The 27,884-nt window shown below is 43.5% G+C and overlaps 1 protein-coding gene across 1 annotated transcript in view; it reads right to left on the bottom strand.

Annotated features, from left to right (window-relative positions):
• Window positions 1–27,884, bottom strand: part of Tango6 (transport and golgi organization 6 homolog) — a 170,298-nt gene that overhangs the window by 53,049 nt on the left and 89,365 nt on the right. The window contains 1 exon segment of the mRNA XM_028857728.2: window positions 19,008–19,148. Within this exon segment, the coding sequence (XP_028713561.1) occupies window positions 19,008–19,148 (141 nt within the window).

Below are 27,884 nucleotides of genomic sequence, written 5' to 3'. Positions count from 1 at the left end.
AGGGTTTCTCTGTGTAGCTTTGCGTCTTTCCTGGGACTCACTTTGTAGACCAGGCTGGCCTCGAACTCACAGAGATCCGCCTGCCTCTGCCTCCCGAGTTCTGGGATTAAAGGCGTGCGCCACCACCGCCCGGCTGCTCTTTTATTTTTTATTTTTATTTTTTGCATATACTGCTCTTGCAGAGTACCTGAGTTCAGGTCCCCAGACACACATTGGGTACTCTCACAACTGCCTGTAAATCCCTGATGCCTTCTTGCAGCCTCAGGGCACCTGCACTCACATGTAAACATATCCCACATACATATACACATAATTAAAATAAAAATAAATAATTTTAAAAAAGAATAATAAGACAGTCTCAGCTATACAGTAAGCTCAAGACCAGCCTGGACTACATAAGACCCTGTTTTCAAAAAAAAAAAAAAAAAAAAAAAAGCAGGTGAAGAGTGAGGGAGGAAATCACCTAACACCTACCTCTAGTCTCCACATACATGTGTGAATGTACCTGCTTGCATATGTGTACATACCCACACTAAGAATTGCATGCCACAAGCATACATCCAACATCATACAGACAGACACCCAACACACACACACACACACACACACACACACACACACACACACACACACACACCAGACCACAACACACTAAATATATAAAAAAAGAAAGGATGATAAAATGAAGCTGAGGTCTTTGGTCCAATAGCCTGAAAACCAAATCCCATCAACAAAATGAGTCAAACTGAAAGTGGTTCTGTCTTCAGCTAGTTCTTCAGATGGCTCTACAGCTCAACTTCCTTGACCACAGTCTTAAGAGAGGCACTTAGCTAAGCCCTTCCTAGGTTCTTAGTCTATAGAAACTGGGATACAGTATTTTTTCCTTTAATTGACCATGTTTCCAGGTAATTTGTTTTGCAATAATAGATGACTAAAATAGAATAAAATAGAGATAAAAGATAGAAACCAATGAAACAGAAAGTCAAAAACAAAACAAAACAAAACAAAAAACCCCACACAATTGGAAAAATTAATGAACCTGAAAAGCTGCGCTCTAAAGAGGAAAGTGCACCCCTAGCCAGACTGGTCATGCTGAAAGAGAGAAAGAATATTCACATTACCAACACTGAGAATGAAGCAAGGAAAACAAGTACAACAAAGCCTGTAAACATCAAAATAATGGGAGAAGACTAGATTGCTTTTATGGTAAATTCAATAACTTAGATAATAAATTCCTTTAAAGACATTAATCGGCAAAACTGACTTAAGAAGAAAAGAAAATTTGAGTAGTCCTAAGTCTACAAAAAAAATTTAAAAACTTTCAGCTGGGCATGGTGGCTTACACTTGTAACCCCAGAATTTGAGAGGCTGAGGCAGAAGGATTGCCAGCATGGGATACAAAGTGAATTTTAGACCAGCCTATGTTTCAGACTGATATCCTATCTTAACAAACAAACAAAATAATCTCCAACAAAAACTCTCACACTGAGAATTACCAATGTCTTCACAAGTAAATTCTATGAAGTATTTAGAAATAAACAGCCAGGCAGTAGTGGCACACACCTTTAATCCCAGCACTTAGGAGGCAGAGGCAGGCAGATCTCTGTGAGTTTGACGCCAGTCTGGTCTACAGATTGAGTTTCAGAACAGCCAGGGCTAGACAGAAACACTCTGTTTCAAAAACATAAGGGGGGGAAAAAGAAAAAGAAATAAACAATAAACTCTATTCAAATCTTTTTAAAGAAATAGAGCAGAAACCAATTCCAAAATATTTTTGAGGACTTAACTGCCCTAAAACAAACCCAAAACAAGGATATAAGGAAATCATACCCTCCCAATTTGAGACTATTTACCATAGTCTTTTCTCAAAAAAGGTACAAATATGCAACAAAACAGAATCAAACAAAATAGTAGTACACTAGACTAAGTGGAGTTTATCAAGGAACACAATAGCTTAGCATTAAGAAATCAATCTCACTTAGGTGATAGAGCAAAGTTTGAAAAATCATGATCTTATTAGATATTAATAATTAAAAGAAAATAATCAAAACCAAAACTCAGTTCCAGGTATGATTTAATATCCACAAACCCACCATTCAGGAGGCCAAGACAAGATTATGAGGTTTTTTTGTTTTGTTTTGTTTTTTTATTTTTATTTTTGGTTTTTCGAGACAGGGTTTCTTTGTGTAGCTTTGGAGCATGTCCTGGATCCTACTCTGTAGACCAGGCTGGCCTCGAACTCACAGAGATCCACCTGGCTCTGCCTCCCAAGTGCTGGAATTAAAGGTGTGCACCACCAGCGCCTGGCCTGATTATGAGATTAAGGCCAGTATAGGCAATATTAGCAAGATCATGCTTTTATTAAAAAAAAAAAATTATAAGGCTAGCTAGGCTCAGGAGCCAGGAAACTACTTGATTAGACTACCATGACAAGGTATGTATTGTGTGATATTTTGATTGTGTTCTGACAAATAAAGCTTGCTGGGAGGCGGAGCTAGCTACTAAATCACCATAGAGGTTTGGAGGACTGTAAAGAGAGGGACAGGAAGTAGTAAGGGGGGCTGAGAGAGGATCTCGGCCCTTTTGAACAGAGGAATGGTAGAGGTAGGAAGTGACTGGCAACTGCTCCCTGCTTCTCTGATCTTTCAGGTTCTTACCCCAATATTTGACTCCTGATTTTTTTTTTTTTAAGATTTATTTATTTATTATGTGTATAGAAGAGGGCACCAGATCTCATTACAGATGGTAGTGAGCCACCATGTGGTTGCTGGGAATTGAACTCAGGACCTCTGGAAGAGCAGTCAGTGCTCTTAACCACTGAAGCCATCTCTCCAGCCCTGACTTCTGTTTTTTTTTTATTGTTAAAGATTAATAAATTAATGCTTTAAGTGTGTGTGTGTGTGTGTGTGTGTGTGTGTGCTCATGCACATATGTGTGTGTAAAATGATATTGCAACTTTTTTTTCTGTGCACAACTTTATTACATACCATTGCTTTAACAACTAAGCTCATGTCAAATACAGGGGCTGATGTTTCTGTCTGGGACAACACAGGGCAGAGAGAATGATGACGTTTACAGAATAACCCGAACTGCAGGAAGCTCCGAACTAGGTGTGTTCCCTAAACGCAGGTGCTCTTACATTCAGGTGCCTGATGTTCAGTCCTAGGAAGGGAGTGTGATTGCCAATGAACTTGAGCCGATATTATCTGGACATCACGGAGCAGAGGGTCTTCTGAGCTGGTGTTTGAGCTCTATGAAGATCAAGTCTGACACTCTTAACTGACTTCATCCATAAATTATCAAGCTTGTCTTGGTGATAGGGATGTTTAACTGTAGCAAATGCTGTCACAACAGCTCCAGCTTCACTTCCTTTTGGCTCTGTGATCCCAGTGGCTGGATGCAATCTTCTGTAGCTCTAAATAGCTCAGAGGTTTAGTCCATTATCGTCATGGCAGGAAGCATAGCAGTGTGCGGGCAGACTTGGTGCTGGAAAAGGAGCTGAGAGTTCTTACATTTGAGCATCAGGCAACAGGAAATGGTCTGAGACACTGGGCCATGATACTGCAACTTTCAAGTGACTCTGCTGAATAAGATACCTCAGGGCTGGGGATAGAGCTGAGCAGCAGAGCACCTGCTTGGACTACATAGGGCCTTGGGCTCAAGGAATACAGCATTGCAGACAAACAGCAGAAACAACAATGAACTCCTTAACGTTAATTAAAGTTAAACTTATTTATTGTGTGGGTGCATACATGTGCACCCCTCAGCACATATGTGCAGTCATGCATCTACCATGTAGATCCTCAGACTTGGAGGCAAGCATTGAGCCCTCTCATCAGCCCAACACAACAAGCTTCCAAAGAGGATTTACTTCATCATCCTTTGACTAGTCCTACAGGTCACCTGATATTAAAGTGTATTAATGCTGGAGTGTTTGAGGGTTTTGTTTGTTTGTTTGTTTTGCACTGGGAATAAAACCAGGGCCTCCCACACGCTTGCTGAGCAAGCACTTTCCCACTGGGCCACAGAACTAGGCCAAACTGTAGTTTTTATTTCTTTCTTTCCTTTTCTTTTTTCTTTTCTTTTCTTTTCTTTTGAGACAGGTCTCCCCATGAATTGCCCCATGTAGTCAGGCCTGAAACTTGCTCTGTAGACCAGGCTGGCCTCGAACTCAGAGATCCATATGCCTCTGCCTCTCAAGTGCTAGGGTTAAAGTGTCACCATGCCCTTCGTTTATTTCTCTTTTAAGTTTTTTTTTTTTTTTTTTTTAGATTTTACTTATTTTTTTCGGCTGTGTATGGGTGGTTCGCCCCCACATATGTCTGGGTATCATGTGCATGCAGTGCCCACTGAGGTCACAAGAGTGTCAAGTGGAACTGGAGTTACAGAAAGTTGTTAGCTGCTACAGGATGGAACTGAAACCCAGTCCTCTGGAAAAGCAGCCAGTGCTCTTAACCATTGAGCCACTTCTCCAGCCTCTGGTATCACAACACATCCTCCCCCTCATTTGTTTGCTGGTGGTGGTTTAGGCAGGGTCTCTATATAGCTCTGGATGTCCTGGAACTCATTATGCTGACTAGGCAGGCCTTCAATTCACAGAGATCCACCTGCCTCTGTCTCCACAGTGCTAGGATTAAAGGTATGTGCCACCACATCCAGTTTCATATTTCTTTTGTTTGTTTGTTTGTTTGTTTTATTTTTTCGAGACAGGGTTTCTCTGTGTAGCTTTGGTGCCTGTCCTGGATCTTGCTCTATAGACCAGGCTGAACTCGAACTCAGAGATCCGCCTGGCCCTGCCTCCCGAGTGCTGGGATTAAAGGTATGTGCAACCACCGCCCAGCTTCATATTTCTTAAAACAAGGCAACTTTACCCTTTGCAATCAAAGCAAATGATAAATAATTTCCACTTTGAAAAAAGTCACAATTTTAGTTGAATAGCTGCTGTAAATTGTGGCACATCATCCTGTAAAACATTATGAAGCTATTTAATAGTCATTCCCCTCATCTTAATTATCAGGCTAACCCAAATGGAATTTATCACAGCCTGTTAGACAAATCCAATTACAGCTGTCTCTCTGTACCTGCAAGGGATGAGTTTCAAATCTGCATAAGAGAAAGTCCCTTGTAAAACCTACGCATAGCTTCCCAGATACTTTAAGTAATCTCTAGACTGCTTATAATATCTAGTACAGTATAAATGCTACATAAACAGCTGTTCTAGTTTATTGCTTTGGGAATAATTGTAAAAAAATATTTAGTGCACACAAATATTTTAAAAATATATGTTTTTAAAAATATATTTTTGATCTATGGGTGGTTGAATTAACAGAATCTGAACACGTGAATATGAAGGGTATGTTCAAATTTCTTTGTTTTCTATAACTGACTGGAAGAAGATAGGTAGTCAGAGCCGGCTCTGAGACTGAATACTCTAGTCTCCCGATAGATTACAGGTTTTCTAAAATCAGATTATGGGCTTTATCCTGGAGCTGAATGGGCTGGTAGAGACGTGGATCCCAGGTTGCTCATCAGCTGAATGAACTTTGAGGGGCAAAGTGATTGCTAGTCCCAAGCATAAAATCCAAGCCAGCAACATGGAAAAGGGTTGACAGGGAGTTTTTGCAAGTTTCAACAGTTAGAAATACACGCTAAAGCCCAGACCAACCCTTTTTTTTTTTTTTTTTTTTTTTTGAATACAGAGTATTTTGAGAGAAGATACTGTTTTGCCTCAGGATTCTAGGTAATTCCACCTGCCATGGCATATGCCAACTAAGATCTGTGATTGACTCCTCTGCCCTGTCCTTCTTCAGATCTGGATTCCTAATCTGTCCTACAGGCAAACTCCAGATGGAACTTCGTGACTGCAGCCTTCCATTTCAGTCTCCTCGTCAGAAGTCTCTGACACTGTAAGCGGAAGCTTGTCTGAGCTTGCTCATTAGAAGACTACATTCTACCTCTAAAAATAATTAAGAAGTGCTCTTCTTTCTCCTTCAAGACCACGGCAGCTGCCATTGCTGGCACAAGAGGCTTTCACTGAGTCACACATCCATGCGCCACCCCTGTCTCTCCCATGTGCCCTGGTTCACTGGGGGGCAAAGGCACACACAGCTGGAAACAAATGGCTGGGCCTGGAAGTCTAGGGGAAGGCATGGAGGAGCCGGCGGTCTCATTCATGGCTGTCAAAATGCACGTTTCTGAAGGAAAATCTTGCCCTAAAAATGGAGAGTCTGAAAAGCACACATGTACTCTAACCTAATCATTTCTCCCCCAGGAGCCAATTCTGGGAAATGAATCAAAGGTTCACCTAAGGGAATGAATAGAAAAACCAGCAGCGTTCTCCTTGTAATCAGAAGGAAACTGGCAACAGCCTAATTAGAGACTTTCTCCCTAAGATAACGAAATAAAATCACAGTCCATTGAGGTTATTGATTATAATACAATGTTAATCACTGTATTTTCAGGAAAGTAATGACATAAAAAGATACTCATGAACTAGCACACATCTGTAGCCTAAGAAGTGGATAGCTTGAGCCCAAGAGTTCAAGGCTAGCCTGGGCAACACTAAAAAAAGAGAGTGAGAGAAAGCAAGCCAGGAAGGAAGAAAGAAAACAGGCCGTCATGACGACTCCAAAGTAAAGGTGTTTGCCACTAAGCCTGACAACCCTGAGACCTACATGCTGAAAGAAGATAATGGGCTACTGCACGCTGTCCTCTACACACTCACACACACACACACACACACACACATACATCACAGAATAAATAAAAATTAAAAAGGAAGCCGGGCGGTGGTGGCGCACGCCTTTAATCCCAGTACTCAGGAGGCAGAGGCAGGAGGATCTCTGTGAGTTCGAGGCCAGCTTGGGCTACCAAGTGAGTCCCAGGAAAGGCGCAAAACTACACAGAGAAACCGTCTCGAAAAAAAAAAAAAAAAAAAAAATTAAAAAGGAAAAGTACTCATGAATAATGTTAAATGAAAACAAAAATATACATATGAATATAATTCTGAGAAAAGAAATCATTAAAAGCTGACCTGATGGCTGGTACCCTAGCTCATGCATATAAGAAGCCCTAGGTCCAGTCCTTAGCATCTATTACGAAAGTACAATTTCAATAGAATTTTAAACCAAGAGTGGTTACTTCTAGTTGGCAATGATGGATGAGTTTTCTTTTTCATACTCTCAGATATTTTCAAAATGACTTGAAATGACTATGTGTTACTATGTAATTAGAGGATGGGAAAGGTCTATTTATACATTTTAAAATAAATAATAAATTAGTCTAGGCTTCAGCCTTTAGCTCTGACCACACTAATGTTCCCAAATTATATTAGTATAAACACTTAGGGAGCTGAGCCACAACCATGCTGACCAGATCATACTTGGCAGGGTGTGTGTGTGCACATATATGTGTGCATGTATGTCTATGAGTGTGTCTGTGTGTCTCTGTATGTATGTTTCTTAATGTGTCTGTGAGTGTGTGTGTGTAGGGGCACGTATGTCATGATAACCTGTGTTGAGGTCACAGGACAACCTTCGGGGTCAGTCTTAATATTCTGACCCGCCCCTTGGCACCGCCCTGCATCCTGACGTAAAAGCCTCATTTTGAGGAAAAATCCCTCCCCTTCCTCTCTTCCCACGAGGTATGCACCCTAGCCCCCCCCCTTTCTCTTCCTCTCTCTCCTCTTCCCTGTCTTTCTCTTCGTCTCTCTATTATAATGAACCATCTCCCCATGGATGGAACATCTGGGTCATGAATGACCATCCGCTGCTGCCCCCGCCATGCTGCCACGTTTCCCTGCACTCGTGGGATACCCGCGGGGGTCCCCGTGCACATATCATAGCATTGATGTCAGTGACTCGACAGAGGTCCTCCTGCCGCATTTCTGCTGCTGACTGGCTGGCAGTCTGAGACACACTAGGAGCCCTGGAACCTTCAACACTCCATCCAACACCAGCATAGTCATAAAGCCTACCTTTTGGCCATTTTTCCACAACTGAGGATTTGCTTCGCCTCTCAATTGTGGTGCCAGCACCATGTGTCTTTCAGGCTTTAAGCCCTTGGGCCCCCATCCATATTCGATGGCATATGGAGCCGGCCTGTGTCCACTCAATTCCACGGCCCATAGCCTTTGTTACGACAGCCCATTGGCTATCTTGCGCCATTTGTTCGTTGGCTCCTCGCTGACCCTCTGAGACACCGGAGGTCAGTCTGCTGGGCTGTATACCTCACGGTGGGAAATGTGCCTATGGCCCCCTCCCCCCACCACTGCGCAGACCTATGGCTTGGGATTGTTCCTCTGTGGCTGCTCACACCATACTGCAGCCTGGGGCGCCTCTCCCTCCCGCCCAGCTACACTGCTACTCTGTTTCCTGGTCCCCTCCACAGCACCGCCTCCGAGCTCTAATTCATTAACTATAAAAGTTTCCCAGAAATACCTTTCTCCGTCTTTATTCCACAAAGTCTATTTCCTATGTGTGAATGGAATGTATGATGGCTATGGCCATCTATATTTCTTTCTGACTTTTAAATGCTTCAATTTATCTGTTCCTTATTTTACTTTGAAAAAAAAAAAACCCACATGAACACGTGGTCAGGTGCTATATTTGATAGGGATGATCATGTAGTCAGGTGGTGTCATCTTAAATAAGGGCAATCAGGTGGCCAAGCCACCATCTTAAATAAGGTCAAAACAGACAGGTCATAAGGGCAAAAAGTCACTCCCTGTCTATGGCTAGAGTATGGGCAGGGGATCCAGCGCTCAGGCTTTCTGTACAGGGGAAAGGTCAGGAAATTGCCTTGCTCCGTGCATTGTTTTATGAGCCTGGTGTTCCTCAGCGGCCACTCTCAGGCCTGAGCAGGCCGTGCCCAGAGACCCATCCTCCCCACATGCTGTCGATATAACCAACTTGCTAGTCCATTTCACTGCCTGACTCAGTTGTGGGCAGGGGCAGCATGCTCCTATGTCAGGATAATATAGCAATAGTAATGCTTAAGAGATTTTAAATCTTTTAAAAATGCCATGTACTTTTTAGTTTTGATATTGCAAGAAGACATTTGAGAGATCTTGAACCTTTCCTTGGGAGCAGTTTTTAGGAAATGATTCAGGATATAAATACCAGTTTATACATACGTCTTAATGCAAATCTGTAATTCTGCTAGGACTCAAGGGTTATGAGTCTACTTCTGCTGTTCTGCAGATACCCATTGTCTGCTCTTCTACAATATGAATTTCAGTACTGATTGATAATACTAATTTATCTAAAACCTTTATTTCCTTTTATGAAATAAAATTTATATAAGCCCCAGAGGGTCCAAAGAAGCCATTGGATCCACTTCACAGAGGTCAAACTAGCTCCAGATAAATCAGTTTCCTCACATGTCTATTCCTGAGGGTAGTATTTCTCTCCCTCCTGGTCTCCCTTTTCCAATCACTAAGACCATGGGCCAAAAGGCTCCAGATAAATTCATAAATTTTAACTCTCGTGTCTCGTCTGTATTTCAGCAGGCTGGCAGAAACATTGGAGCAGCAGTCGTGGACCACCACCTACAGCGCTTTCCCTGGTATGGATGCAGCAGAGACTTGTCTGTGTGATGTGGACCAGCCCAGCCAAACACAATCATTTCTTTCTCTACGGCTAGGTCAGATGACCACATGCCTGGATTCCCTCCTTACCTTTAACTAGCCAGAGTGCTGACCACCTGTGCCCCATTTTAGCCTGAAGCAGCTATGGAGAATATGTCATTCTGTGCTGCAGGCCGCAGGAATATATCATAAGAACTCAGCTGATTATGGCAAAGTCACTACCTAGAGGGATCAGGGAATTCCTCCAGAGGAAGCCAAATTCCAAGGAGTTTTTGGTGTTATTTGGCTTGTTATATATCAGCTGTCTTCTGTTATGAAAATCATGTGTGCCTTCATAGTTTTCCCAATTGACTTTTCCCTAAGAAGGACTAACAGTGTGGACTGATCACTCTCTGGACATATACATTCCAGGTATTTGGAGAACAGCCTCAGGAAAGGCTTTCTCTGGAATCAGATATCTCCCTTAGCCACTTTCAAGGACTAACAGTGATAACAGCCCACATGCAAGTCTCCTGACTTAATTCCACAAGGAGACACCACCTAGGTCAGGTGGATGTTAAGTAATAGCTTTACACAATTCAGCTCGCCCCCTCCCTTCTTAGACTGGGACTTCCAGGGCACTGGACGGAGAAGAGAAAAGAGAATGTAAGAACTAGATGGGTAAGAACTTGAGAGGAACAAACTGAGATGGGGAAGAACTAGATTGAAGGGTTAGAAGAGAGGACTAGAGGAATGAGACGGAAGATGAGGAAGAGCCAGATGGGGAAGAACAAGATCAGAGAGAAGGAGATGAAAGAGGAGCTGATATGGGAAAGAAATAGATGAAGGAATTAAGATAAAACCTGGAGAGGACAACAGATAAATGTAAAGAGAAATTGGGCAAGAAAGGAGCTAAAAATGAGAGCAGAGTATAAGCTTGTAGAGAGAAAACTGACAGAATAATAAAATGTATTGACTAAGGAATTTCGTGTACATAGATTCATTTCTTTTCATCAAAGATTAATTATCAGCTGGCTGTAGATTCTTCCCAGACCCTGGGAGGGGACTATCGAGGGGCTGGACCCCCATAGTCCCTGATAGTCCTGTGCTCCCTGTTCCCAGGACAGGCTGGAGGGCTAGGTTAAGGATGGAACCTCTGGCATAGAGCCCACCAAGAGGGTCTTTTTCTCAGAGGCTCCCATTTGGCCTTCAGATCTTTCCCCATCACTCTTCTTTGCCTTCTCGAGACAGCTTAAAAAATAATTATTTCAAACCAAACCAAAAAAAAAAAAAAATGCCGGGTGGTGGTGGTGTTGGTGGCGGCGGCGGCGCATGCCTTTAATCCCAGTACTTGGGAGGCAGAGGCAGGCAGATCTTTGTGAGTTCGAGGCCAGCCTGGTCTACAGAGTGAGATCCAGGAAAGGCGCAAAGCTACACAGAGAAACCCTGTCTTGAAAAACAAAACAAAACAACAACAACAAAAAGAAATAATTATTTCTACATAAGTCATTCAGGACTGTGGTCTGGCTGTACTTAGGGATCAGAACTACAGCTACAGGGCATTAAAAATGGTGGTGGATTCAGATGTCACTGCCAATGGTTAGAGAATGTCTCTCCTTGCTCAAGGATCTATTCAGGCTTAAGAATGTAGGCCTCCTTGTCCTTGCTGACTTCATTGAGCTGTAACCAACTGGGAAACCTGTATATTCAGATTTAATTTATATATATGCTCTTAAAGTTATATATATACTTTCAAAGTTATATATATACATTTAACAGATTTTGTTCCCCCAGTCCTCAAACACCTTTAGAGATCTAAGAATACGGCATTTAATATAAAAGCTTTTGATGATAGAGAGACATGTCAGCTCCTGGCAGCATCCTGTAGCTCCTCAAGAAGACAGATGGCTGCAGAAGAACTTCCACCCAGAAGCTCATGGCAAGGCTGGCCACGCAGCGAGAAGCTGAGATCCTGTCCAGACTGTGAATAAGAGGATCAATGGAGGACCGAGTAACCCCTACTGCAAAATCAAGGAGTCAGTCTCCCCAAATTTCTACTCCACAGAAAAAAAATCTGTCAGATCTTCTGGGCCTATCAGCTGAGCAAGTGCTGCCTTTGGGCTTCTGCCCCCCAAAGACCACGGAGAGACTTGGAATTGCTAGCTAGGTAGCTGGAAAGCTGTCTCACTTCTTAAATTTATCCTTCTCTCTTCTCTCCCTCTTTCCTATCTTTCTCTTCATCTCTCTATTATAAGAAACCATTTCTGCACAGATGCAGCATCTGGGTCATGAATGAGTGCTCACTGCTGCCCTGCCACCATGCTCACATGGCATGGGTCACCCGCCAGCCCATCGCTGCATCTGCCCAGCATGCCAGGATGTTTCCCTGCACACGAGATACCCTCAGGGTGCCCCGCGAATATATCGTAACAATCAGTCCTCATCCTCCATCTTGTTGGAGAAAGGGTATCTTGCTTACCACTGAGTAAGGCAAGCGGCTGGGCTGTGAGCTGCCAGGCATGTTCCTGTTTCCACTCCCACCTTACTGTGGAAGTACCACTATTACAGACACACCAGTGCATCTGATTTTATGTGGGTTCTGGAAATGAAACTCGTGTCCTCAAACATGTGTGGCAAGAACTTCTAGTCACTGAACTCCTCAACCCCAAAAACATGAGTTCTAAAACCACGTGTGTTGAGTGCAAATCTGTAATCCCAGATCTTGGGAGGTAGAGGCAGAAGGATAAGACATTCAAAGCCTGCCTTGGCTACATAGTGAGCTTGAAGCCAACCTTGGTTGTGAGGTTTTGAGATCTTGTCTCAAAAAAGAAAAAAAGAAAAAGAAAAAACCAAAAGAACAAAACCAAGTGAATTCTAATCTTTAACTATGGTTTATTACAGCCGAAATCTATAAATGACCAGGTTTAAACCTCTGCTGTGAGGGGGAAACTCTCTGAACTACCATACTAAAGTTATGTTCCCAGACCAACCAGCTATGCTGTGCTAAAAACAAAAGAAGAAACAAACAAACAGAACAACAACAACACACACTTGTCTCTGGTACACACTGCCACATTCCCCTACCTCTCAAGAAGAAAGAGGGCAAACAAGACAGTGTCCTCTGTGTCCCCACAGGCCGGGGCAGGCCTCTCCCACCTCTCACTGTCACCTTAGCTGGACTATAAGCTCCCTGCTCCAACCTCCGGCTGCCCATAGAGCTACCATTAAGTGGCTACTCAATAAATGTTTGAGTTTGCATATCTATCTGTCTGTCTCTCTGTCTCTCTCCCTCCCTCCCTGTTCCCCACCCCCAAGATCTTGCTATGTAGCACAGGCTGGCCTTGAACTCCTGACACCCCTGCTTCAGGGTTCTCAGTTCTAAGGACAGGTACAACCCTCCAAAGTCACCTCAGTAAATGTCTTTGAACTGAACTATGATGCCTTCATTCCCAAGATAAAGTGGGCGGGGAAGATATTCAAGATAAAGAATTTTGAACATTATTAGAAAGGACAGGCAATGTGGAATTTGTGGTTCCAAACTTGACAAAAACTAAATTCAAATTCAGAGTGGTTGGATGTCACTATAGGCAAAACTGTTAATAGTTTTCTGACCCATCAAAGATTTCTGACCCAAGTTTTAAACAGGAGCTACATACAAATAAAAAGCAGCCAGGCAGTGGTGGCACATACCTTTAGTCCTAGCACTTGGGAGGCAGAGGAAGGAGGATCTCTGTGAATTGGAGGCCAGCCTGGTCTACAGAGTGAGTTCCAGGACACTAAAGGCTACACAAGGAAAGCTGTCTCAAAAAACAAAAAAGTAAACAAACAACAGCAACAACAAAATACAAATAAAAAGCATCTTCAAGTGGTCTACAGAGTTCCAAGACAGCAGATTCTGTTACACAGAGAAACACTGTCTAGAAAAACCAACCAACCAACCAAAAAGGGCAACTTTGGGGTAATGAGTATAATTCAGTTGTCAAGTGTGTACTTAGCTTGTGTAAGGTCCTGGGTTTAATCCCTAGCATCAAACCCAAAAACTCAACCAAACAACAACAATAAAAAACAACCATTATTTTCACATATTCCTTAACATGAGAAATAAATGTTTGTCAAGTACACAAAATATCCCCCCAACACAGGAGTATTTAGTAGTTCACCATCAAAGATGCGCAAGGAAGACAGGCTGAAGCATAGCTACAGTTCCTTCAGAGGAGGCCACAGGCTCTAAAAGCAGGGAGCAGGAAGCCAGCCTTTCAACATGTGAGGTGTAACTCCGCAGGAGGGCCCTTGCCTGGCACGCACAGGCCATGGCTTTGACCCTCACAACCCACATCAAAAGGGAAAAGGTGCTAACATGATTGGTAGAAAACAGATGAAACCTGCTGTGTAAGAAATTCTCGCATGTAAGAGAATTCATAGATGTTTATAGAAAGAAATTAATAATTTCTAAAAAGACTTATTTTTAAAATTGTTTCTCCTCTCTCTCCTCTCTCTCTCTCTCTCTCTCTCTCTCTCTCTCTCTCTCTCTCTGTGTGTGTGTGTGTGTGTGTGTGTGTGTGTGTGTTCGTGTGCACGTGCACAGAAGTACAGGTGCTTCTGCCGGCCAGAGGCATCAGCTCTCCCTGGAGCTGAGCTTACAGGCAGTTGTGAGCTGCCTGATATGGCTGCGAGGAACCAAACCCTGGTCTTGGGATGAGCAGTCCATGCTTCTATTTGCTAAGCCGTTTCTCTAGCCCCCAGGGATGAATACTTTTTTATGAAAGAGTAATTAAGCCTAATAACTGGAAATGCAACTTAGGTTGTAAGACAGGTTGGCATTTATTTTACTTGGGGGACCAGAAAGACCTCCTAGGTTGAGAGGCAGACCATTAGGGGTATGTCATTCATGCAAAGATGCCCCTGGAATTTACACAGCTGTGAGCAACTGTAGAATGAGTGTTGCATACAGCGTTTGGCTGGTTATTTTTTTGAGGCAGGGTCTCATGAAGTCCAGGCTGGCCTTGAATTCACTATGCAATGGAGGATAGCCTGGATCTCCAGATCCCCATTTACCTTCTCAGCGCCAGGATCACAGCGAGTGTCACCACACCCTGTTTAATGTCTTACATTTTCCTAGGTTTTTTTTTTTTTTTTTATGCAATGGTGCATAATAGCCCACAGGTTATTGTCAGTATCAACACTGGACCACACAAGAGGAAACAGATGGAAAAACATTTGGGATGATTGGTAACTTAACAATGTGTTAAGATTACATTTCTAAAAGTTAAAAAGAAATTAAATAGTTCCTTTAAAAAGACAGACTAAGCCAAAATTCTACCATAATGTTCTCTACATCAAAAGGAAGAGATAAAGATACATACATTCATATTTAAATAGTCATGGTTTGGGAGACATCTATATAAGAGAGAAGTCATAAAGGGAAAGACAGATTTACCTACACCAAACAAACAAAAAATAACCCCACAATTCTGTTTCAGAAACAAACTAAAATATTAACAACAGAAGAAGAAACTAGCCACAATATAAACATCATTAATTCAAGATCTTTAAATGCACAGATTTAGAACATGAAACAGTAGGGCTGGAGAGATGGCTCACCAGTTAGGAGGACATACTGCTCTCCCAGAGGCCCTGGGTCCAGTCCCCAGCACTCACGCCAGGTGCCTTACAACCGCCTGTGACTCCAGGGTCAGGGGATCCAATGCCTCTACTCTCCAAAGCACCTACACTCTCTCACACAAAAAAAAATTAAAAACAATAAAAATAAACCCTTTTAAAATGAAATCCGTCAGGCAGTGGTGGCGCATATCTTTAATCCTAGCACTCAGGAGGCAGAAGCAGGCAGATCTCTGTGAGTTTGAGGCCAGCCTGGTCTACAAAGCGAGTTCCAGGACAGGCTGCAAAACTACATAGAGAAACCCTGTCTCGATAAACAAACAAACAAACAAACAAACAAACAAACAAACAGAAATCCTAGATGGGCAATAATGGCAAACACCTTTAATCCTAGCACTCAGGAGGCAGAGGCAGGCGGATCACTCTAAGTTCGAAGCTAGCCTGATCTACAGAGTGAGTTCCAGGACAGCCAAGTCTATACAGAAAAAAACTGTCTCAAAAAACCAAAATAAAAAGGTAAATAAATAAATAAATAAATAAATAATTTAAAGATAAAAAATTAAAAAAAATGAAATCCTGTCTTGATGTGATGATATACATATATAATCCTAACATTTGAGAGGCTGAGCAGGGATACTGCAAGTTTGAGACCAGCCTGGGCTACAGAGGAGGACTTGCCTAAAAAAAGTCATACCCATAAAGTCTCACCGACATGACTTCTTAGACATGAGCTGAACAAGAACAACAGACATGCTAAACTGGACAGGGAAAGACAGCAGGCCTCAACCCTACACAAAGAACTCCAGGCAGCACAGGGCTGCTGCAGAGTGTGAGAAACGGTCTTCCCCAGGGAGGAGCGCACCAACTGGTCCTCCAACGCCCAAGGGTCAGCCCTGAAAACACACACACCAGTAACAGTACACAGACCGAGAAGGATATAGTTAGGAGTGTGTGTATATATGTATGTATATATATATGTATGTATATATATATGTATGTGTGTATGTATATATGTATATATATATGTATACATACACACACATACACACACATGCATATATACATGCATACATAAATGCATGCAACAACAATTAATGGAAAAAAGAGGTCATGAATTTGAAAGAGAGCAAAGGGGTATATGGGAGGGTTTAAAGGGAGAAAAGGGAAGGGGAAATGGTGTAATTATAATCTCAAAAAATAAAAGAAGTAATAAAAAATTGCCAAACAAACAAACAAACAAACAAAAAACAAAGCCCCTATGAAACAATGTATCTAAGTAAGGTTATCCATGATTACTAAACCCATGGCAGTCAACAGGTTTATAACAAATAGGGCCCATTGGAAAGACCAGAGTCAGGCTCAGCATCACTAAGAGTGAGATGATCTGACAACCGTGTGCCCCTTAATCACAGCAAGAGGGAAATGCAGTGCACAGCACAGCTTAGAGAGTATGTTTGCACTTCCAGATTTAATCTAAATTCACAAGTGTCTGGCTCTCCCAGCTTACTAGAAACAGGCGGATTTAATAACATCAGAATGAGGCTCAAGAACAATCAAAGTAAACTGAAAATGATAAAAAATTCAGAAGACTGCTTATCTTGGGGTGGGCACAGACTAGAAAGGGCAGAAGGAAGCTTTTGGGGTTACTGGGCGTTTCTGATTTGAATAGCCGTCAGTGCACTGAGTGCCATAAAATTACACTCTTGACATCAGTGCACTATAAACGCTGCTGATTATACAGAATACCTTGACGGTTTTTGTTTTGTCTTGTTTTTGTTTGCTTTGCTTTTGATTTTGGAGATAGGGTCTCACTATGTGGCCCTGGCTAGCCTAGAACTTAATATTCGGACCATACTGGTCTTGAGCTCACCACATCCAGCCTAAGTTTTAAAAACAGAAAGAGAAATGAACTCCTGTTGATTTCCCACCACCACCTCGTAGAGCTAGGAGCCAGGGACGAGGCCAAGAGCAGGTGGCACTGTACTGAACCCAAGCGCCTTCCCCGCCACGGCCACTGCGCAGAGGAGGGTGGGAAGGAGCAAGGCCCAGGCACTGCAGCTGGGGTGCGCACAGGCAAGCTTCATCACGCTGGCGTTCCCTGAGTAAGCCCTCTTTCCCTTTAAAGGACGTGAAGTCACTTCCTCTATGCACCCAGCACACTGGCACACGTGACTGCACCCCATCCGAGAAGCTGAGGACCAGAGCCTTTCAGATTTTTGTAATTTTCTAAACTTTGTAGTATTGGAATATGTATAGGTATAAACACAAAATTCATTTCTGTTTTGTGTTCCATTTGTATGCATAAACTGAAAGTAATTTTATTTAAAAATTTTTTTGACTAAAACCAAGTTTCGTAGTGTGGAATTTTCCAGTTATGACATCATAACAAGTACACAAAAAGTTGAGACTTTGGACCGTTTGGGATTTCAAATTTTCAGATTATGGATGCTGCCCCATGATGTGAACGAGACAGCTAAAGCCATGACTGGCTAAGAGCAGTGGCGCACGTCTCTAACCTCAGCCCTCGGGAGGCAGAGGCAGGTGCATCGCTGTGAGTTCGAGGCCAGCCTGGGCTACAGAGTGAGATCCAAGGCAGCCAGGGGTACATAGGGGGAGTCTCAAAAAACCCAAACAAGCAAACAAAAGCTACGACTGTAATTGAGGCTAGAAACTCGGAAGAGTGAGCTGCAGAGAGAGAGGTGTAAGAATCCATGGGATGTGCCTTGAAATGCAGGGCTGCCTGGGAAGCAAGGTTAATGACAATCCTGTGAAGAGGGGTGGAGCCTCTCCCTACGCAGCCCATCCTTTAGCCTTACCTCCACGCTCACCCCAGGAAATGACCTGGCTGCCTGATGTGGTCTGAGCTACCTCTCCAGTCCCCCCTTTATGTTTCTGTTTCTGCAGTGTTAGGGATTGAACCCAGGCCCTCACACAGTTTAGGCAAGCACTCTACCACTGAGCTACGCCCCCCATCCCTCTTTTAACTTTTGAGACAGGGTCTCACTAAGTTGCCCAGGTTGTTCGTGAACGCATTCTGTAAACCAGGCAGGACCTGAACTGTGATCCTCCACCTCAGCCTCCTAAGTAGCTGGGATCACAGGCCTGCACCACTAGGCCCATCGCTTCCCTTTACTTTCGTTATTCACAACACGACCTTATGTCGTAGGAATGTCCTCCTCTATACATGTGGACACTGAAGCACCAAGAAGAGGAGATATTCCCATGGTCACTCAACTAGCCAGATGCAGCTCAGCATTTGAATCCAGGGAACCCACATCCACAGACCATGCAACAATCACAATGCAGCTTATAGGCAGAGAGCACCTTCTTCAAGTTGGTGGTTCAGTTCTTAGCACCACTGGTGAAGGAGTCCTGGACAAGCTGCTGAAGGTATCTGAACCCCAGTTTCATATACATCATGGGTCTAACAGCAACTTGTTTAAAGGATCTGTTGGGCATGGAGGAGTGTACCTATAATCCTAGCACTAGAGGCTGAGGCAATAGATTATGAAATGGAGGCCTGCCTACACTGTACAGTGTATCTCAGAGCCAGCCTGGCTTGCATAATAAGAGCCCATTCCAACCGTACAGACCCCAGGAAAACAGCTCTTGGGGAGGGAAACTAAGCAGCTATAGGAAAATGAACAATCTTCTCATGGGTTTACTTGCTGAACGCATGCTCAATCCCCAAACAACTGGTCACCACCCCTGATCTGCTCTCACCTACTAGTAGAATGAGCCTTCCAGTGCACAAAGATTTTAAAACCACACTGCTGTGTTTCAGAGGGATGGAATAAAAAATAAAAACAAACCAAGAACTCACCTAATGCTCTGACAATTCGCATCAGGACCTCCCCAACTTTCATTCTGGTCTCTGGCGTGTGCTTGTCTTCACCACTATCGTATTTGGCCAACAGGTCAACCAAGATTTCTTCAGGGTACACATCTGAGAGAAGGGCCACCCCTGGGGTTCAAAACAGAGAGGAAGAATTCATTATTTAGGACAGAAAGGCAAGTAAGTCTAGATATCATGATGGGTGAACACAAAGATTTATTGATTTTTACATTTATTAATGTGTGGGTGTGGGTGTGCGCGCACGCGCGCGCGCGCGTGCGCAGATCAGAGGAGGAGTTTAAGAGCCGGTTCTGTCCTTCACCCTCCTGCATCCTGGCTACAGAACTCCGGCCATCAGGCACCTTTGCTCTCTGAACCATTTCACCAGCCATATAAAGACACTCCAAACCCAGCTGTCACTCGTAAGGCCACACTGCTCTCTGGATAGATGACCCTTGTAAGTAGAAGGTAGTGACTGGAGTTCAATCCTCAGATTTGCTAATTCTAGCCAGGGCTCTCATGTACTGCCACTGACATTCTATGATCTCAGGGCTATGGACAAATGCAGTACAGGCTAGATCACTAGATGTCATGGCTGGATTTGCACATCGGCAAGGAATGAGGGATTCTCCAGATTCTAGACTCTAGACTCTAGAGTTTGATGAACAGAAATGTTCTGTGAACATCAGCCCAAAGCACAGTAGTGCTCCATGCCTTTGCTATAGCTCTTCATTACAGTGTGGCTTCTCTAACAAAATTGTAATTGTGAGAGCATTTTTCCTAAGGAAACATTTTCAAAACCTTCCGGGCATGACAGGTATTAGATCGCAGCTTCCAGCTGATTTCATGGATCCCTTCCCCTATCCACGTCAGGCCTCCACAGTATGTACCCAACAAGAGTGCTATCACGTCTGAGCCCGGCTCCACATTCAACCTCAGCAGGGAGGCAGTAAAGGGAGAGATGGCCTTGGAGAGTAAAGGCTGCTGGTCTCCAAACCATAGAAATTCTACTGCTCAGGGAGGAAAGCTGTCCCCTTCTAAAGGAAGGGTGTGCACTCCTCCTGCAGCCAGGGAAAAGAAAGCTACAAATAAAGGAGGAGATGGTTTCAGAAGTCTCCCTGCGTTTACCTTAACCTCTCAGGACCTCAATGCCAGGTCTGCTTTTCTCGGCAACCTTCTAATTGCTCTGCCGGCTTCTACCTTTATTCCTATTGCAACAGGAACAACTTTTTAAAAGTACACATCAGGCTAGGCGTGGTGGCACACACCTTTAATCCCAGCACTCGGGAGGCAGAGCCAGGTGGATCTCTGTGAGTTCGAGGCCAGTCTGGTCTACAGAGCAAGATCCAGAGCAGGCACCAAAACTACACAGAGAAACCCTGTCTCAAAACAACAACAACAACAACAACCAAAAAAAAAAAAAAAGAAAGAAACAAAAGAAAAAAAAAAACACATCAGGACCCTTCATTCTTTTGCCCCAAGCTGTCAATGGTTTCCCTTTTCCTCGGGGCTCTTAACTGCTGAGCCACCTCTCTCCTTCCCTTTTCCTCTGCATAGGAAGCCTCATCCCCTTCACTGCCTACTTTTCCTCTTGCCCCACCCTCTCTCCATGATCCAAGAACCAAGGAGGCTTTTTTGAACACACCATCCTTCACTCACTTGTCCTGAGCAATTAGTTGTTTTGGGACTTTGTTGTTGCTGTTTGTTTTTTACGTGTGTGTGTGTGTGTGTGTGTGTGTGTGTGTGTGTGTGTGTTTTGTTTTTTGAGACAGGGTTTCTCTGTGTAACAGTCCTGGCTGTCCTGGATTGCCAGCTTGCTCCCCAACTCCTAGCTCACATCCTGTTTTGGAATATAAAGTAGCAGACTTTTCCCACTATCACTTGCCCCTTCTTGCCTGCCTTATACTCTTCTTAGAACACAGCATTGCTGTTTAGCTCACACAATCCCTTATGGATTGTCTGTTCTTCAACTCAGAATGCAAACTGCATAAAGTCAAGGATTTTTTTTTTATTCCCCACTGTATCCCCAATGCCTAGAAATGGGCCAGCACACAGTAGGCATTCAGTAACTATTTGCTCAGTGAGTCTATGAATGAATGAGTAAAAACGGCTGGAGCGTCAGATGTGGTTTGTGCCTGTTGTCACAGCATTCAGAAGGACCACAAGTTTGAGGCTGGTCTGGGCTGCATAGAGCAGATTCCAAAGCAGCCTGGGCTGCAAAGTGAGACTGTTTTAAAGCCATAAAGAAAAGGAAGAGGAAAAAAAAAAAAGGAGAAAGAGGAGATAAGGAAAGAGGAGGGGAGGAAGAGAAGGTGGTGGCGGTGGTGGTGGCAGCAGTAGCCACAATGGCTCAAAAATAATCGTGATAGAAATCCCAGAAATGTATAGAGAGGATGGGGAGGGAGTCGGCATAAGCAACACTCGAGGACCTATAATTATTTTCATTTAGTTTGCTATTCTATTGTTTAACCTGACTATCTTCAGGAATGTCTGCAGATTATTTTCTACAGTATAGGTTGTGAGTCTCCCCTCATTTACATCTCACACCCACGGTCTTCACTGCACCTGCTGGGGGCTGCACCTGTCTACCTACCCTCTTGTCTATCGTCCCCACCACCCCTGTTTCCAAGGAGCCTGAGAAGCCTCTGCATGTGGGCTCACACCTCATGTGAACAGAAGCTCTGCTCATATGGAGTTTCAGGCTGTGACAGGAAGAGAAATACAGTCCACTCTACTGTGTAAACTGATGGAGAAGTCTTTGGGAGTGCCAGGTAGAATCAGGGAATATTCTAGCTTAAGAAATATATCTGTGGGTTAAGGAAATATAAATGAATTCTTTACTAAGAAAGAGAAAGGAAATAGCTTCTAGATTCTGGAAAAACCTCAAAGAACAGTGAAATGGTATAAAACTCTGATCCCTAGCATTCCTGAAAAACCATCCTTTCCTGACATCTCTCCTGCCTTGTTTATTTCTATTTTTTCTCTCTCTCTAGCCTTTAGCAGAAATAGTTATTTACTTCTTTGGACATATTATTCCAGCTAAACAAGCTCAGATATGAGGCTGTGACACCATCTACTCTCCGGGTTCCCCCCTGGGGTTCCTTTGGGAACCAGTGGTTTCCCCTTCCCCATTCCCTAGTTAAGTGTGCTAATAACTCACTTGCCCTTCCTCTGAGTGGGACTCATACCCCAGGTTGGCAAATTACATCACTCTGTCCCATCCCCACCGTAAGGATTTATTCAGGAATGGGAAAGGAGGTTAGATCCCAGAACACAGGTTGGAACTCCATGAAAAGGTAGCCTCCACCCCTTTCTCTAAATCAATGTCCCGGAGTTTCCAGTGGCCACTATGAAAATAAAAACCCATCTAGTAAGACACCAACATGGAGCCAAGCTAAGGGAAAGGGAAGAGCCCTGATTGATCTAACTGTGCTCCTACTTAGCAGACATTTTGGATACACAGCTAATAAACACTATCTTACGTTTGTGTCAGTTTCTTTTCCCTCCCTACCTTCCTTGCTTTCAATTCTTCAACCAAAGGAATTCTAAAATACCTTCTTTGCTGGCTAGGTTTATGGCAACCCGACACAGGCTAGAATTACTTGAGAGGGAACCTCAATTGAGAAAACGCCTCAATAAGTCAGGCTGGAGGGCATTTTCTTAACCCATGAGCTGCTAGAGGGCCCAGTCCATGGTGGGTGGTGCCATCCCTGGGCTGGTGGTCCTGTGTTCTGTAAGAAAGCAGGCTGAGCAAGCCATGGGGAGCAAGCCAGCACCCCTCCATGGCCTCTGCGTCAGCTCCTGCCTCCAGGTTCCTACCCTGTGTGAGTTCCTGTCCTGACTTCCTTCTACAGTGAACTGTGATGTGGAAGCACAAGTCAAACAAACCCTTTCCTCCCCAGCTTGCTTTGGTCATGGTGTTTATCACAGCAATAGAAACCCTGACTAGGACACCCCTTTTGGATTTTCTTCTTTTCCTATAATGCTGAAGTTGAAGCCCCACCAGGCAGCGTTAACTACCCATACTCTTCTACAAAAGGGCACCCATGACTAAGCACAGCCCCACTTCCCACAGCCCTGGGTTCACCGGCCAAGTTTATCTTCCTGCTAGGCCACTACTCAGACAACTACCAAGGGCCATCCGACTGCTGCTTGAAGTTTTCCTTCTAGAATGCAGCTGCTGACTTAGAGTTTATCTGGGCATAAAGGAAGTGTCAGCCTCACTCACTAGACAGCAAGAAGAACCATATATAAAGAGAAGATCATGACAGTACAAAGGGCGAGACTGTGCTTATTTATTTACTTTATTGGGGGTTATTACTTGTAAGCTTTCTAACTTTGTCATGCTGGGGCACAGCACAGGGCACAGGGGAACTGGCTCACCAGGGAAACTTACTCAAAGGCCAGCTCGGAACAAAACACCAACTGTGCAAAGTAACTGTTTCCCTGTGCCCCCCAGAGACCTAGACTACAAAGGAGACATCTACTGATGGAAGCAGTGACCTCCACATGATCCCTTAGCATGCTGCCAAGTCATCTGGAGAGCCTTGCAGCAGCAAGGAGTGGATGCAGGGGAAGGCTGGACTCGATCAGAAAGGTGGGTAGCTCTAACTGGTGATGCTGATTGGATCTATCCCAGGAGCCTGCCAAGCCATCTCGACTTCAAGACTAATCTGCCTTGCTTTTCCCGGGCAGATAAACAACTACACAAAATACTTGCTCAATCTGGAAAACCGCGGACTCACTCAAGCTCCTTAGGTGCTTCTGCAAACCAAACTGTAAGAGGTACACAAACCACACGGATTGTTCAGCGCCTTTACATGGGCTATTCAGATTAGACCAGTCTATACACAGAGAAAGTAGATGTAATGGTTACCTAAGGCGGTGAGAGTTAGATAGAGACGATAAGCAACTACTACTGGACACAGAGTCTTTCTGGAGTGATTTAGAACATTCTAAAACTGACTGTCAAAATGGTACACATCCAGTCGGGAGGCGGCGGTGCATGTCTTTAATCCCAGCACTCGGGAGGCAGAGCCAGGTGGATCTCTGTGAGTTTGAGCCAGCCTGGTCTACAGAGCGAGATCCAGGACAGGTATCAAAATTACACAAAGAAACCCTGTCTCAAACAACAACAACAATAAAAACAAAAAAGGGTGCACATCCTATGACTGTAATAAAACTACTCAATTGTACATTTAAAAAAAATTGTCAGTGGTTAAGAGTATAAACTGTTCTTGAAGAGGACCCGATTTCAGTTCTATGCATCTTCCAATTCCAGGGGATCTAATGCCTTTGGCCTCTGCGGGCACCAGCATTCATTCATTCATTCATTCATTCATTCATTCACATACACATACTTTTTTTTTTAAATCTTTGAAAAACATAGCTGGGTATGGTGACACACGTCTTAAATTCCAGCACTCAGTGGTAAGAAAACTGTTGTTACTATTGTTTTAAGGAAGAGTCTCACAATTTAGGCCAGGCTACTGAACTTCTGATCCTCCTGCCTCAGCCTCCCCAATGCTTGATTATAACCAAATCCTATCAAACTCTGATTTCTTGAATGTACAGATTGTTCTTTCCCCTCATGCTGGGGATGGATCCCGGGGCCATTTACTACATCTCTATCTTAAATGGTATCCTTCACATGGGTGACCCTAAAGTAAATAAACACAGTATCTTAGAAAATATCTATGTGTATTGAAACATCACATGGTACACCGTGTGAACATGTACAGTGTAAACTTTTATTATTTCAGGGATAGGTCCTCTCCTTCCACCATGTTGGTTCTAGGGATTAAATTCAGGTCACTGACCTTGGCAGCAGGTGCCTTTACCCACTGAACTATCTTGTCCTCAATTTTTCTTTCCTTTCTTTCTCTCTCTTTCTCTTTTTAAGACGATCTCAGCTGGGTACATACAGCAAAGGCTACACAGAAAAACCCTGTCTTGAAGAAGAGAAGAACAGGAGGAGGAGCAGGAAAAGGAGGAGGAGGAGGAGAGGAGGAGGGAGAGGACGACAAGATTTCATTGCATAGCCCTGGATGGCCTTGAACTCACAGAGATCTACTTGCTTCCCAAGTGCTAGGATTAAAGGTCTGTCTGTACACCCATACCTGGCCCCCTTTGTATTTTTATGTGTTACTTAAAGATAACCTTTGTTTCTTTTTTCTTTCCTTTCCTTTTCTTTCTTTATTTTTTTATTTTTTTATTTTTTTGAGACAGTTTCTCATGTAGCCCAGACTGGCCTCAAACTCATCATATAGCTGAGGAAGACCTTGAACTTCTCATTCTCCTTCATCTATCTTCCAAGTGCCCAAATAAATCTAGACAGAAATCTACAAAGAAAGTATGAAATATTTCATATTTTCTTTTTTAGGATTTGGATAGATAAAAATAGGATAAACTAGCACGGCATATCTCGAATGTGAAGTGAAACGCACTGCCAAGGGCAGAGTCTCGGCTCCAAGCAGGCTTTGGCTGCCCCCACGGTGTAAGAGAAAATGGCTTCCCATCAGTGAGCTAAATGAGGGAAAAGTCAAGGATTTCACATTTCATAGGATGCCTTGCATTCTTAAGAAAATGGTCTACTGGTTTAAAGGCAATTAAAATTCTGCATTAAGTCAGAAATTCTACTCTAAGAATTTATTCTAACACACGCATCAGTACAAGTACATAATTACTATGCATAAAAGCATCGCTGTAGCACTATTTATAATAGGAATGACTCAAATCAAATTAAATGTTCATGAATAGAGAGCTGGTTAAATCACGGTCATTCATCCAGTGAAATCCAATGCACCCCTCCCCCACAAAAATGAAGCAGCAGCTTTTTAAAAGCTGTTATGAAATTAATTCCAAGCTCCATTATTAAGCGAAAGCTGAGATTAGAACAGTGTGTTCAGAATTCAACTGTACTTAAAACAGCGGAAATACACACTTATCAAATATTCCCAGAATAGACATGGAAGTCTAAGCTACATTTGTGACCAAATGTGGCATAATAACCATAGACATCTATGTTTTCATCTTCCTTAAAGCTCACTCAAGTGGTGATGAAGGAGGGGGAAGGAGGAGGAGAGGGGAAGGAGGGGAGAGTTGAGGGAAGGGAAGGGAAGTCCACAAAGAGGAAAAAGGGACAAGTGTCTGAAGTGTGGACAAACAGACTGAACGTGGAGCAGAGCAACAGCATGTGCTTGGCAGAACTGCTGGGTCGTTTGGGAAAATTAGTCACAAAGTACTTGGAAAAGAAGCCGACATAGAAGACAGGGTGATCACAGAGCTTGGCTCACTGACGAACATCCACACAGCCAGCAGCAAACACTGCCCAAAGACAGAGTCAAAAATTGGAACTGGAGGGGCGGGTTCAAGAGATGGCCCAGTGGCTAAGAGCATGTGTTAATCTTGCAGAAGACCCAGGTTCTGTTCCCAGTGCTCACACAGCAATTGCAATGACAATTTTTTTTTTTTTTTTTTTTTTTTTTTTGTTTCCGAGACAGGGTTTCTCTGTGTTGTTTCGGAGCCTGTCCTGGATCTCACTTTGTAGACCAGGCTGGACTCGAACTCATAGAGATCTGTCTGATTCTGCCTCCTGAGTGCTGGGATTAAAGGCGTGCGCCACTACCGCCCGGCATACAATTACAACCTTAACATCAGTTCCAGGGGATCTGGCACCCTCTTCTGGCCTCTGTGGACAGCAAGTACACACAAAGTGCACATACATACATGTGGGCAAAACATTTACACACATACATTAAAAAACAAATCTCTTAAACACGAAACAAAAACAAAACAATAACAAAAAAAAGAAAGAAAGAAGACAGAAAGAAATAGGTTGGGCGGTGGTGGCGCACGCCTTTAAACCCAGCACTTGAGAGGTAGAGGCAAGTGAATCTCGGTGAGTTCAAGGCTAGTCAGGTCTAAAATTGAGTTCCAGGACAGCCAGGGCTACATAGAGAAACCCTGTCTCACACAAACAAACAAACAAACAAAGAACCCAAACAAAAAACTAAAGAAAATTTAAAGGTTAGGTCTTTTTTTTTTTAAAGGAAACAAAGGAAATGGGTGTACATGGTAGCATACACATGTAATCCTAATGCTTGGGAGGTAGAGGTAGTAGGATCACAAGTTCAAGGCTATACTCTACTACATAGTGAATTTGAGACCGGTCTAGGCTATACAAACTCTGTCTCAAAACAAAACAAAAGAAAAAACCACCACCAACAACAAAAACCCACATGGGAAAACATTAGGAGAACCAGTTTAGTGTGACTGTATCTGCACTTGTACTCAGCGACATGTAAGGTGTAGAAAATGAGTAGAAAGTCTGGTGGTGGTGGTGGTGGTGGTGGTGGTGGTGGTGGTGGTGGTGGTGGTGGTGGTTGTTGGTGCACGCCTTTAATCCCAACACTTGGGAGGCAGAGGCAAGCGGATCTCTGTGAGTTCGAGGCCAGCCTGGGCTAGAGTGAGATCCAGGACAGGCACCAAAACTACACAGAGAAACCCTGTCTCGGAGGAAAAAAGGAAAGAAAAGAAAATGAGTAGACAGGAATGGAAAGATGACTCAGTGATTAAGAGCATTAGTTGCTCTTCCAGAGGACATGGGTTCAATTCCCAGCACCCATAGGCTGCTTCCAACTGTCTGTAACTCTTGTTTCAGGGGATCTGACACTCTCTTCTGGCTTTTACGGGCACTGTGCACAAGTAGTACACAGACATAGGTAAGCAAAATACTCATACATGTAAAACAGTAAGATAGTAGTTTGAAAAGGTTGATAATCCCCCATTTTTTTCTTCATCAAGAAAGATCTATGGGGCTGGAGAGATGGCTCAGCGGTTAAGAACACTGGCTGCTCTTCCAGA

The sequence above is a fragment of the Peromyscus leucopus genome, chromosome 5 (assembly GCF_004664715.2).
Source record: "Peromyscus leucopus breed LL Stock chromosome 5, UCI_PerLeu_2.1, whole genome shotgun sequence".
Lineage (NCBI taxonomy): Eukaryota > Metazoa > Chordata > Mammalia > Rodentia > Cricetidae > Peromyscus > Peromyscus leucopus.
Note: the sequence above shows the minus strand (reverse complement) of the source record. Positions and strands in the feature narration are given on the sequence as shown.